Below are 14,125 nucleotides of genomic sequence, written 5' to 3' on the forward strand. Positions count from 1 at the left end.
GCGCAGGCCCCCGAGGTCCCTTTCCCGTTTCTGTGACTACCCGTGCGCAGGCCCCCGCGGTCCCTTTCCCGTTTCTGTGACTACCCGTGCGCAGGCCCCCGAGGTCCCTTTCCCGTTTCTGTGACTACCCGTGCGCAGGCCCCCGAGGTCCCTTTCCCGTTTCTGTGACTACCCGTGCGCAGGCCCCCGAGGTCCCTTTCCCGTTTCTGTGACTACCCGTGTGCAGGCCCCCGCGGTCCCTTTCCCGTTTCTGTGACTACCCGTGTGCAGGCCCCCGCGGTCCCTTTCCCGTTTCTGTGACTACCCGTGCGCAGGCCCCCGCGGTCCCTTTCCCGTTTCTGTGACTACCCGTGTGCAGGCCCCCGCGGTCCCTTTCCCGTTTCTGTGACTACCCGTGCGCAGGCCCCCGCGGTCCCTTTCCCGTTTCTGTGACTACCCGTGCAGGGCACCGTGTGGAGAAGCCCAGGCGCCCGGGCCCAGGCGGGCAGCGCCGGGCTCTCGGCTCCCAAGAGGCGGCGCCCGGGCTGAGCCTCCCCGCTGCCCGGACCGTACTACCCGGGCCCGGACGGGGGAGCTGCCGGGGAGGACGGAGTTCCATTTCAAACCGCATGCGGTACGCGGCCCTGCAGCCCCACCGGCCAATCAGTGTTTAACGCTCGGAGGTTCTGAGCGCGCGGGGTCCTGTCAGGGGACCCTGGGAGCCAATCTGCTCGCGCCTCGGAGCGGTAATTATTCACGGGCTCCCGCCTCCCGCTCTTCCTCGCGCACAGCCCCCTCCGCAGCCCCAGTGCCTTAGTCAGTCTCCTGTCGCCGCCGAGCCGGGCCCTTCGCACCTCCGCGCCTCTCCGCACCCGCGCGTCCCCACGATGGCTAAGACGGCAATGGGTAAGGCGGCGCGCCCCGCTGCCCCTGGGCTTCACCTGGAGCCCATGCGCACCTGCTCTTAGAGCCGGGAAGGCATCGGAGATATTTCGCAGAGAAAACGACGCTGACGGTAACGGGGATCAGGAAACACGGTGCAGCCTTAGGGGCCCGGGGGGCGCAGGGAAGGGGAGCCCTTGGAAATCTAAAGCTGAGAATTTCTTTTTAAAAGTGGAAGCAGGGAAGCTGCCTTCCCGAGGGTAGGGAATTTATGATGTTTCCGTATTTAAAATTAAGGCTCAATCGCAGAGGGAGGGGGCTACCTTTGCCGTTTGCCTTAAATGGGGTTAAGGGAAATTTTGGAAAGTGCTTTGTAATTTTTTTTTCTTCTCCAGTTTAAAAAAAAAGAACAAAAGAAAATGGAGAAGTGGGGTAGGAGAAATGGGGAGAAATGCAAAGTCAAAGCGGTCCCATCTAGGCTTGAAAGATGGGTGGAGACCAGGGGCGGGTGGGGAACAGGGCGCATTTTACGGTATTGTCTCCCGGAGACACCGCTAGTCCTGGGGCGGGGGCGGAGGGGTTAAGGGCGGGGTGGGGGCTACGCTCCTTTGTTTTACGGGCGGGGAGGGGAAGGGGGCGCGCGGAGCTCGGCTGGGCAGCTGCAGGGGCGGGGACCAGCGCCTGGGGGGACGATGGAGGGACAGCACTGGCGCCGCGCTGGGGTGGGGTTTCTTTGTGTGAGGACGCAGGTCCTGGGGGAGGCACCTGCCGCTGGGGGCTCGGTGCAGACAGCCCCACCCTGTGCGGAGCCGGCGCCCCGCCCCCCCGGGGACTGCAGCCTCTTCCAGCTGCAAGGGGGCTGGGTGGGGAGCCCCTGCACGACCCCCAGGAGCCCCGCCAGAAGGGCGGGGGAGCCCAGCGCCACGCCCGCACTTGGCACTTGGCACCTAGCACTTAGCCATCCACTCCCCGCCCCGGCTTCGGGGTGTGACCTGCCCATTGCCGCACCCCGTCCCCCCTCATTGTTCCGCTTTACTGGAGTGAGGGGGGCGGAAAAGTGAGCTAGCATTTTTCTTGTCAAAACTGTATTGCATAGGGTGATTAGACATAAGCGCGGATAAAAGCTTGCTTGAACTCATTGGATGGGTTTGAGGAAAAGCTTCTGGAACCCAGATACGTGTGTCTATAACAATACAGACCCAAAAGAGGTCAAGGTCTTAAACTGAGCCACGTGAAATATCCATTTTGTAGGTCAGACGTGGCCAAATATCGGCGGTTTTCATAGGCTCAGCCTAGAGCACAGATCTCGGCAGACGGTGCAGACGCAGCCTGAACTAGATTCCGCGCCCAGGGCCTGCGTCTCCAACCTGCCTCGTGCCACAAGTGCCCCTGCCCCGGCGCTTGGTGGCCCAGGGCTGCACAGGCAGGGAGGGGCCCGAGGTCCGGCAGGGGCTGGAAGCAGCCCTCTCCCAGCCCCGGGGAGGGTGAGGAGAAGGGAGAAAGCCCCGGTTTGCTCTGGACAGCTCCACCCTGGCCCCACCCGCCATGCGCGCGGCGCTGGGAAGATCTTGGGCCCCGAGACTTGGTGGGGACAGGGGTTGACTGCAGTCCCAGAGCCCCCTTTCCAGCCCTGCAGTCCGGAACCTCCCGGGCCCCCCTCGATGTGCGCGGCCACCCTGTGTGACTCCACATCCCAGCCAGCTCAGTGGGTGGCTCTGCAGAAAGGCTGGCAGGAGCCCCGCCTGGCCACACAAAGGCGCAGCCCCACCCCAGCCGGCTGGAGACCACAGAGGTGACCTGTGCCCGGGAGTGCGGGGAGGGTTTTGTTCTCCTCACGCCCCAACAGCCCTTGGAGCTCGAACCTACATTCCCGCAGCCCCACCCACGGCCCACCCTCAGTTCTCGGGATGGAGACCCTTTGGGCGGTCTCCCCAGGAGGCACCCTCGCTCTGCTAGCGGGATGTTGCCCAGCCCCACCCTTCCCAACCGGTCCCGACCACCACACACCGGTTGGCTGGGGGCGCACGTGGCGAGCGGGCCGTGGAGCGCCGCCAACCCTGCAGAGCCCACGCCTCGCGGGAGCTGGGCGCCCGCCCCCGCGGGTGCAGCCCAGGAGACAGGTTTCTGCGCAGTGTCCTAAGCTACCCGCCGCTTCCCACAATTCACGGTTCACCCGCAATTCCAGAAATGTTCTGAGAATGGGGGATGGGGGAGATCTGGCCCTGCGCTCTGCTCCCGCACCGGGAGGTTTCTGCTGCAGCCGGGCGGCTACAAACTCACAACCATCATCATGATCACCGTGATTGATATTTCAAATCACTATCATCATTATTATTCCATGACTACAGTGACCTTATTTGTTCAAAAGGTTTGAATGATTGCATTGGTTAAGGATTAACCCTTGTTTCCCTCTTCTTTCTCCTACTCCTTCCTCTTCCCCCCCTCCCCCCCCCCGCAAAGAATTCTGTCTCCGTTGCTCATTTTATTTTATAAAGCAAATATATTTTCGGTTTTGTCCAGATTATGCATGTTCACATGGGTTGAATATATGTGCAGGTGCCTGATAGGGCAGGGCTTGTGTGCTCAGGATTGCTGGAAAATTCTCCGCAGAGAATATGTGGGTACAATGGTTGAAAATGTACACATATAATTGAGATATGATCTTCAGCGTGTATTTCGTAAGGTTATATCCATAAATACATAAAAATAGGTTATTTACAATATTTTAACTTCCCCCCCCCCCGAAACCTGTGCTTCCAACTGGTGATTCGTGATATGGTCTCAATTCTACACAGAAACACAGCTCGTTAAATGGTAGCCACCCAAAATCCCACCCCAACTACGACAAATGCAAGGGTCCTTTCTGCCATAAATAAGGTGCATTTGCAAATCATGAAAAGAAGCACAACCTCAGCATAGCAAAGTAATGGATTTTGAAATCATTCCAGTTGCAGAGCATAATCAATTAATGACCAGGGCGGGTACTTTTTCCTGATTCATTGAACAATTACTGCATTCAGCATGGTTGCACTAGGTGCATGGAATATTTCCCATTACCTTCTCTAAGGAAGTGGGCACCTTCTAAATGGATAAACAAAAGTGAGAAGATCAGGATTTGGTCAGGATTTCAGGATAAAACTGACACAGCTGTAGCTTACCAATTAACCACATATGTATGTATTTTTTTCACGCCAAGTGAGTAAGCTGAACCTGTACTAAGCATTATGTGACCCAGTGTAGCCCCAAGTAGATGGCTAGTGTGATGGTATAAATTAATACACTGGTGGTTCTTGATGATGCGTGTTAAAATAAATAAGACTGGATGGTTTGTAATACTAAAATCTACAATTTTGTTTAGTCAGAATTCACAGTGGTTTTGTGATGTGATTTACAGATACGTAGTGGATTATTCTAGTGTAAAGGGGACAGGGATATTTTTATTGTTAGAACAAGTGCTTCGTCCCTTAAGTCAGTAACATTTTTAGCAAGGTTTTATCTGTTGCATTAAAACCAATTTCACTTAATTTGGAGTTGTTGGTTTTTTTAATTACTAATGGATAGGCTGGGAATAAGCATTTGATCATTTGGCGCAATATGTCTCCCATCAAATAGCTTGTCCTTGGTGATGAAATTGCTGCAGGAGGCTACATTTCACTCAGATTCAAGAAATGCCCATAAATTCGGGTCACACAATAAAACAGTTTTCCTCCCTAGGAGGAAAACAGTTCCTTAAATCTGTGCACATCTAGTAGTTGCTATCAATAAGAGTTTTAAGTTAAATCTGTATTAAAAATTAAATGGAAGATGAATCGATTCCATATTTAATGGATGGAATTATTTCTCATTGATGAACCCAAACCATATTTTTTAAAATTCCTGATTCATCAATCACCATTGTTTCTCACTCCAACTGAATAGGATTACTCCATCCTAGTAGCTCCTTGCCTACACAAGGCAGGACACAGCTGGGCTCTGAGCAGGTGGCTACCTGCTTTGGGCGTGGCCACCCCAGCCCCACCCCCAACCCCAAGCTGTTGATAGCTAACTGCAGCTCACACCAATTTCCTCTTTGGTCTTGGGAAAACATGTTATGCTATGGTCACGGATCTGTGACCTTATAAGAAAAATGCAAGAAATCTGCGAGATAATGGGAAAATAACAAATTAGCCGATGACCCAGATGTTTCCAGAATGGAGGCTGGTTCCCTCCCTTTCCTGGTTATCTCTGTTGGAAACCTTGGAGTCTGTATTAACTTTTTCCCCCACTAGAGGGCAATCAAATTCTCTAAAGAGGTAGATGATCAATTTAAACCCAGTTTCAAATACTATCTTTTTTAATGAATTTTTTTTAAATCTGCTTATTCAGTTGCTTATTTGATAAGTTAATGCCATGCTTTACCCTAGTGGACAAAAAGGGTTGTGCATCTAGTTAATTATATATTCTCTTACAATTTTACTTTCTAGTTGCATTACATTGTTATTGTAATATCATTTATGCAGTTGTTTTTTCTTTTTTAGTGGATGAATAGTAGAAAATAGTCTGTAGTAATAGCACAATTACTTAGGAACAGAATATTTTAATGTTTAAATAAAGGACTAAATGAAACAGAAACATTGTTTACTTATTTGTTTACAACATGTTTGATGTTGAACACACCTGAATGTCAGTGTCCACGTTCAGGGAGCTTGTGGCCGAGTAGGTAAGACAGGTAGAGACAACGTGATACTGAGTAAGGGGTACCAGAAACAGTATTAAACTAATTTTTAGGATCATCAAAAGTGGATTCTTTTCATGTTTGGATTGGTAGGGAATTCTTTTTCTCTTATATTTCATGTAACTGTGATATATCTGTAAAATATTTAATAGTTTCATATAACTGTGTTCCACAAACTTTAACGTACATATGCATTACCTGTGATTTTCATTAAAATGTAAATTCTGATAGGTAGGTCGAGTTGAGGCCAGACATTCTGCACTCCTAACAGCCTCCCGGATGATGCTGATTCCAAACACCAAACATGTCAGTCAGTTTTAGAAATATAAAATTGTGATATACATGTTCCTCCCATCACGAGCTCTGGTATTATGTGTTATCATTTTCAAATCCATGGCAAACTTTACAAAATATTTCCCTTCCACTAGCATACACTGAGGGATTCTATTCCTTTGGAGTTATGTGTTTTGTGCCATCCCTCTTTCCCAGTTGGATTTTTTAAAACAGATTCCTATTGCAGGACATAGGACACAGCAAAAGACCTTAAAGAGAAATGCTGAAAATGAGAATTTGGCTGTGTTTGCGTGCAAGCGCACGTGTGTGTCCAAGAGAAAAGGAATGTGGCTTGTGGCACAATTGAGGATTGACAAATCGTATTGCTAACTTACTGTAATTTACAAAACAATGCGCAGAACAAAGTGTTAGACTTAGAACTTTTCAGTTGTGGGATAACATGCAAGTCTGTAATCTCAGTTACCACACAGCTAATTCACTGCAAATACTCCACATACTGAAGAAATTAAAACAGAGGACTGAACAGCACTAAAGTTGCCTTTTAATATATCCCAGACTCATTACTTACCAAATTTTTGTGAGGGAATTTCCTCCTAGATACCACATGGAGAAATTAATAGTAATTTATTGAGTACAACTACATACCTGAAAACAGATTGTGTGTGTGAGTTTTCTGCTTACTTAAGCCAGTAAAGGAATTCCATTTTTTGATACTTTCTAAGGAAGTCAACTCAAAAGGAAAAAATGGGTCTTGGAGGGATATCTGCCAACATATCTTATGTTAGTCCTCCCATGCTGTGGGTGGGTGACCATGCACACATTACCACATTTCTGTAAATGCTAGCCTGCAAAAATGATGCTACATATGAAATACCTCAAATTAGAAATACACCATTTCGCAAATCAGGCACTAAAATCATACCATTTCCCCGAAAATAAGACCTAGCCAGACCATCAGCTCCAATGAGTCTTTTGGAGCAAAAATTAATATAAGACCCAGTTTTATTTTAAGACCGGGTATAATATATAAAACCGGGTCTTATATTGATTTTTGCTCCAAAAGACACATTAGAGCTGATGCTCTGGCTAGGTCTTATTTTCGGGAAACATGCTAGTCCCAGATAATACTGGCCACAGAGTTGGGAGGATATGCTGTTATTCAACATGAAGTTGGATTACGCCTCAATATCCATTCCTCGGTTGTTGCTGTTGACTTCATTTCAGGGCCTCTTAAAACTAGGAGAGGTACCATTCTGTAACTCCTGGTACCTTTTTAAAAAAGACGATGACATGCTAAGACAGCATTACAAAAGTAACATGTTTTAGACGTTTAATGCTAGCAGTCTGTTGTGGTTCTATGTGTACCTGGTTTGGAGATAACAAAAATCCAATCATGAGGACCTTGGAGACTGAGCCAAAAAAATTTCTTGACTGGTCCTTTAATCAACAATCTTCCTGTGACACTGCTTTCTTTCAAGAATACTTTTTCTGGCATAGGCGAAAATTTCAGAATGTTTGTACAAAGGGACGTTCATTGACTGACTTCAGGGCATACATTCATTACATAACATTCTAGGCACTAAGCACTTTACACACGTATTAGCTATGTTAATCATCCAATAAGCCTAAAACGTAGGTACTATTACAAATGAGGAAACTGGCACAGAGGTCAAGTGACTTGCCCAAGGTCACACAGTCAGATCCAGATTTTGAGCCCAGGCCATCGGGCTCCAGAATCTGCATCTTTAACCAGTTCCAGATACTCTTATATCTGTCCGTTACAGGTGCAGATGTTCCCACAGTGGAGATCAAACGTGTGATGCAGCCATTGTGTTTAACAGACCTAAGATGGTCTTATCCTTTCTGAGCATAGAGTCACCTTGCAGAGGAAATACCTTCAAATTGGTGACTAGTTTTAATAGCTAACCTGGGACTTATTAAAAGAATTCTCATGATTTAGGCTTTGGGGAAAGAGGGCTACAAGACCTTGGGGGTTATAATGTATGGAGCACATGGCTCTCCAAAGGCTCAGCTGAGAGAGTAGCAGGGGTTTCCAACGTGGACAAACTATGATGACCAGTTCCAGGGAAAAAGAAAAATATATATATATATACATACACACACACTCTCTCTCACACACACACACACACACAAAACCTGGGGTGCCAAAAAAAATGTATACACATTGTAAGAGATGTTAACACTTTGGTCCAAGTTGCTCAAGCAGTAGTTTGCCGTAATCAGAAGTGTCTGGACGCTGATGGTAATCACTCTGAGCACCTCTTGTAATTGCAGAAGTCAAAGGTGACTTGTAGTCATCTTTTGTTATCAGTATATAATACAGTTTTTTCCTTTGTTAAAATGCATATACATTTTTTGGCACCGTGTGTGTGTGTGTGTGTGTGTGTGTGTGTGTGTGTGTGTGTATAGACTTACTCTAATTAGTTTCATCACGGTTAACGCATTTCAGAATGGATCCTTAACTCCTTCCAAAGACCCCAGATATTTCATTTTAATATTTTGTTTCATGAAATATGTCTAGAACTAAAAGAAATACACGGCTCAGGCATCCACATTTCATATAATCGTTAGATACTACTTCAAGACTTCATCTTACTGCCTCAAAAGCAGGCAGGCAGGAGAGATCTGTGGGAAGGCTCTGACTCCCTTGTGAAACATTTTTAATTATCTTTTAATAAAGGAATCATGGCCTGTAATTTGTCAAAGAGACATTCGCAGTAGTAAAACCTGTGTTTATATAACCCATTTTTATTAGCCATGATTAAAGATAACGTTTTGTGTACATTCATTCTCACAAAACAGTTTTATGTGAATGTAAAGGTTAATTAATACATTTCAGCCATCACTCTGCTAGTCATCTGGAAATACAGCTCTCTAGGAATTGTACTTAAGAAGCCACACATTATACTCTGAAACCATAACAAAAATTTTTAGATTGCTCTCATTTATAATGTTGTTGATTGCCAGATTAAAATATTTAATTCTGTGAAAAATTACAAGATCCCCAAAATTTGTTTTTGTGGTCAGAATAATTACAGTTCTATCATAGTACGAAAAACATACATATATTTTCTGGAACTGACTTTTTTTAACCAAAATCATTGCAACAGCAATACTTGTAAGAGTGCTTATTTAGCAGTTAATCTTCTGAACAACTGCACTTTTAGATGTCAGAGTTTGTGCACTATTCATTAGTACAAGTATTTAATATAACAACAGATTATTAGTAATTGCATCTGTCAATCTTAGTGGTATGCCTTTATATCAGCATTAAAAGAAATAGATGAAATTCATCTAAACCTAGTCCCACAAATACTTACACAAGAGAGCACTTAAAAGTTTAAATTTTAGTTAGCCTTCTCCTCCCTCTTTTGGAAGATTTTTTTTCCCTATGAACTGCAGCTATAAAGTGTAATTTCCATTCAGCAAAACTGCTCACAGTAAACCTAACGACTAATCGTTCAACTTGGGCTTCCTAGTGGATAGAAACCTATAATAACTCCCATGATAAAGCTCAACTTATACTGGCTGTTGCAAAACTGAGACCAGAGAATCTCAGGACTCGGGGGGGAGGGGGGCACCAACCATCTCAGGCAGTGGAACAGAGGCTGGAGTTACTGCAGCCTCTCTTGGAACCATGCTTCAGAATATAATTGTCTTTACTATTGCATAGTGCTGTTGTTATTCCCAACACTAATATCTGTTCTTGTTATTTAAGTCTGATAGCTTTGTCTGAGAAGTGCCAGTTTGTCTCATTATCATTATTCAAACACACAAAACATTGCCAGGGTCTAGTCTTTTGATGCACAGATTACATGATCCAAGACTCCTGTCACTTTAAAAATCATCTTTACACTTTACTGCACACCTAATTTTTCTCTTATAATTAAAAAAAAAGAATAGACAAACATTCAACAGGAAAACATTCAAAAGAAAGATTAGCATGATCTATCTATATTGGACCTTGTAGTCCTTAGAAAATATTCACCTGTCCCATCCTTTCTAATCTTCATATAATCCCTGTGAGATGGGCATATATGTGTTATTCCATTTTAAAATGAAACAATGCGAAAGTCATTTGCATCTGTTAAGCACTATAAATACAAAGGGTTGCATTTTTAATTGTCCTTAGAGTGACTGAATATTTTACTCATGAAAACACCACGGCACATGCATTTACTTAGAATGAGTAACAAACCGGGATTAGAATGAGTAACAAACCGGGAGCAAGGAGCACAGTCAGAAACTGAGTTATTTGCTTTTTGAAAAATACTTCCTAAACAATAAAAACTGAAATAAAAGTTGAATAAAATTGGTCAGACAACAAACAGCGTCTGATACTTTAAAGGGCTTGTGCTTAGGTCCAACTTAAGGTTCTTCTTTCAAATTCTTTGCATGAAATGAACATTGGCTGAGAAGCAACAACTAACTCACCCAACGTTTTGTTATAGGTAGTCCCCACCACCGTTTCCCCAACCTAGCCTTTCAGGGAAGGTGGTGTGTGGTGGCCCAAGATGACAGCCACCAGGCTGAGAGAATTGCTGGGCAAAGGAGGGTGCCTCAGCCGAGAGACACAGGAAATGTGAGCAGGTAGACAAGCCAGAGGTAAAACTCAGCACAAATTTTTCTTCTGGTTCCATGGGTGCCCTGGCCAGTACCTCCTTGACATTCTCTGCCCTCTGAGCCTGCCGCCGAGCAGCTGTACTAGGCCTACCGTAGGCAAAGCAACCCAGGACCACATGGTCAAGTGTGCTGAAACCATGGTACAAAGCTGCCTCCAAATTCAACAAAAAGGAAAGCCTCTGTGTAATAAGAAAAAACAACTTGTTGTGGAGCTCGAAGAATGCAAAATCCTATGAAAATTAAAAGCAGTACTATAAGTTTCTCACAAAATGCTCAGGTTGGGAAACGTTAGTTACGGGTAAGAGAGAGCTACCCTGCTTCCGTTTACCATCTGATAATCCCTGAGCAAATTATCATTTCTATACCACAATTTTCTCAGTTATGAAAAGAGAGAAAATACCACCTAAACCACAGTTGCTAAGAGGATTAAGTAATCAACTGAATGTTAAGCACTTCATAATCAAAAATATTAATCCCCTTTCCAGACACCTTAGATGAATGATGAAAACACTAAATAAAATATCAATTTAAAGCAAACATCTGAATCATTTTTATTAAGATATAACTGACATATGTTAGTCTCAGCCATGCAACACCCTGATTTGATATTTGTATATGTTGTAATAAATTCTTATAGTTTGTGAATTTCTACATGTTAACAATAAATCTCCTAGAAATGACTTGATATTGGGAAATGATCACTACTCAGTGATTCTTTGTGGTAGAAGGAGAACTGATAATAATTTACACACAACTGCCAAGACAGTGTATCTGCAAGACAAATTCTGGGTAATGCAAGAATTAAAAGTACATTTCTCTTGCATTTATTTCCCATCTTTTGTTTCTCTGTCATATTCCATATCTCACTCTACTTAAAATACATATATAACTTCAATAAAACTAACCTTTCTTGCCTACTCAGTAAGGCTCATCAATAAGGCATGTCACATTCAGTAGAAATAAAAGTGATTCCAGAAGCATTTGAAAGTAGAGGTCTAAGATGAGGTCTCTTGAAGAGCAGGACAAGGGGAATTGTATCACATATGCTCCCCACACACACACGCACACAGCCTCTCGTTCTAATAATACAATCATTAAACCATCAGCTTCACCCAAAGCCCACACCACCTGGCTATTACACAGCCTCTCCCCCATCTCCTTCCTCCCTTCCTGACACTCGCCTGCTCACCTTCTTCCATTTTCAACACCCTTCCTTCGGCTAGATCTTTTCTTTCATGGTATAACTCCGGGTGCTCAGTTTAGCCTTCCTCCCCTCCACTCATTAGAGGATAAGCACCAGGAAAGTACTGGAGTCCGATAGTCCCAACAGAATGCTCCTTGGGTGATTGGTATATAGTGGGAAAAGGTGTGGGCACTTAGAATCTAGTATTATTGCCCCCGTCGTTCTTGAAAGTGACACCTTTTCAATCAATAGTGTCCCTGGTACCAATCAAAAATATCTATAAGATGCTAGCAGAATCTAATTGGAATAATCTTATTGGAATAAGAAAGATATACTGAGAAATCAAATAAGCATTCTTCATTCATCTGGCACCTGACTTTACAAAGACTTAAGGGAGGAGACTTGACTACCAGTATAAAAGAGTATTTTAACTCTTGCTTTGTCTCCAAAATATCAATTCATATACATGTCTGGTACATAAACTAGAAATTATACTTATGACATAACTGCAGACACGTTAATAGAAGTATGTGCTTACATTTATAAGTCGAGTCCTTTTTCAAATTAGACGTTGCTAACAACCTACATATAAAAATACTCTGGAATTTTTCACATTTATCGGCTATAAAATACAGATGATAAAATATACTACTTTCTCAAATGTGGAATAATGACAAGAGGAGCTTTATCTGAAAGCATTAATACAGTTTAAATCTTCATGAGGTCACAATGTATTTGCACTGCGTAGGAGAATTCAGCTTTAAAGAAAATGTAGACATTTCCTCAGTTAAAAAAAAGTCTAACAAGGTTCAGAAAAGCCTAGCACAAAGGCAGAGAGAAAAGAAATGCATCTCTTCTACAACCAAAAACCTGGCTAAAAAAAAAAAAAGTTTAGTAGTACAGCAAATAAAAGAAAATGAAATTCAGTCTTTAGGATGAATATTTTTTTCTCAGTTCAGGACTAACACGGAAGAAATATTGAATTAAGCAGCTTTGAAAGAACTGGGTTCTGTTTGTTGACATTTTTCTTAAAAGGAAATTTAAAAAACAATGCAGTTGCAGTCTGTATTGGTCGTGCATTGCGGCAAGCTATATTACAATCTACCAAAGAGATGAAAAACAGGAAAATGTAACTTGGAAGAGAACACTGGACTTTCGTCCTACTTGCTTGGCTGAAAAGAATAAAAGCCCCAACTAACCGGGAGGAAAGACATTGTTTTCTACAGTAACAAATAGCCAAAATTTACCAGTAAGGTAAACATACTTATATTGATGAACTTAAAGTAACTCTTTTTGAGAAACAGTGCTCACCAGTCCAAGTCAACCAGGTTTCATAAAAGTAGAATAATAATGCAATAATCAAAACAAACTAAAAATCCTTTCTATTTCCTCGAAGTATAAAATTAACATTCTCCTGATCTCTCAGATATTATTTGTATCTTATAGGTTCAGTGTATTGTGAAACCAATAGAGAACAGTTACTTTTTAAATCTTTCTGAGGTTTCTGTGGTATGTAATTACTTACTTCAAGTAAATCAAAACACTGTTTTCAATCTGTTTATCTTCTCTGTTTGCTTTATTACAAGACAAGAGGCAAAATGATATTTTGGCATGGAAAAAATAAAACTACCTTTGTCGTAGCATGAGCATGCAACACTTTCATGCTACCAAACATTACTATTTCTTAGAGCTTTGACTTCCAAATATCCAGAAGAAACAAAGTATGTGAAAGAAAGGAAATTTAGAAAACTTATCCTGGACTAAATTGTCTTTGATATTTTAATCCTGTTTGTAACAGTGATGACAGAAAATTGACTGGAATTCAGAGGCTTCAGACACATGACTCACACGCTCTGTCTACTGCTTTTCGTTCCTTGCAGAAAATTACACTAATTAAAAGATTCTAGGATCTGATCGGATGAATCCGATTTCAGAAAATGAGTCTTTACATAGCAAAGCTTGAGGAAGTAGCATTTGTGTTCCAAAACCAAAAAAGCAATTGTCACAGCATATCGAGTTAACCTGAAGGATCTCTTTCGCTCCATTTAGCTGCCTCCAAAATGGATGCTGAGGAAGATCACAGTGGAAGCTTTAACATGAGATGACACTCATGTCAAAGTCTCCGTTACTTTCAATGCTCCCAGGGGTACTCAGAAATAATAGCATTGCAATCATTTTGTTTTTTTTTTTTAATATCGAGTGGTTCTAAACCTTGACAATATGTTTATATTTTATTCTTTAAAATAGATACCTGTCCGTTCTATTCTCCCTGACCCAAAGTGGCTGTACTTCCCCTTGACTGGCCAAGTCCCCAGATTTGTTTTTATTCAAGGGAAAAAAATTTACCTGACTGTTCGGTTTTTGTTCCCCACACCAGTCACATGAGCATTTACCACACAGTTTTTGAATGGATGGCTAAAATAGAACTC

The 14,125-nt window shown here is 43.2% G+C and overlaps 1 protein-coding gene across 3 annotated transcripts in view; it reads left to right on the plus strand.

Annotated features, from left to right (window-relative positions):
- The first annotated feature begins 579 nt into the window (after window positions 1–579).
- Window positions 580–14,125, plus strand: part of STMN2 (stathmin 2) — a 45,055-nt gene continuing 31,509 nt past the window's right edge. The window contains exon 1 of one of the 3 annotated variants that reach the window (XM_081070278.1): window positions 580–885. In XM_081070278.1, coding sequence (XP_080926404.1) covers window positions 867–885 — 19 coding nt within the window. In that variant the 5' untranslated portion in view covers window positions 580–866. Of the gene's footprint in view, window positions 1,017–14,125 lie in introns of all 3 variants that reach the window. The other 2 variants (XM_081070280.1, XM_081070279.1) reach the window with 2 other exon arrangements.

This window comes from Rhinolophus hipposideros (genome assembly GCF_964194185.1).
Source record: "Rhinolophus hipposideros genome assembly, chromosome: 13".
Taxonomy (NCBI): domain Eukaryota; kingdom Metazoa; phylum Chordata; class Mammalia; order Chiroptera; family Rhinolophidae; genus Rhinolophus; species Rhinolophus hipposideros.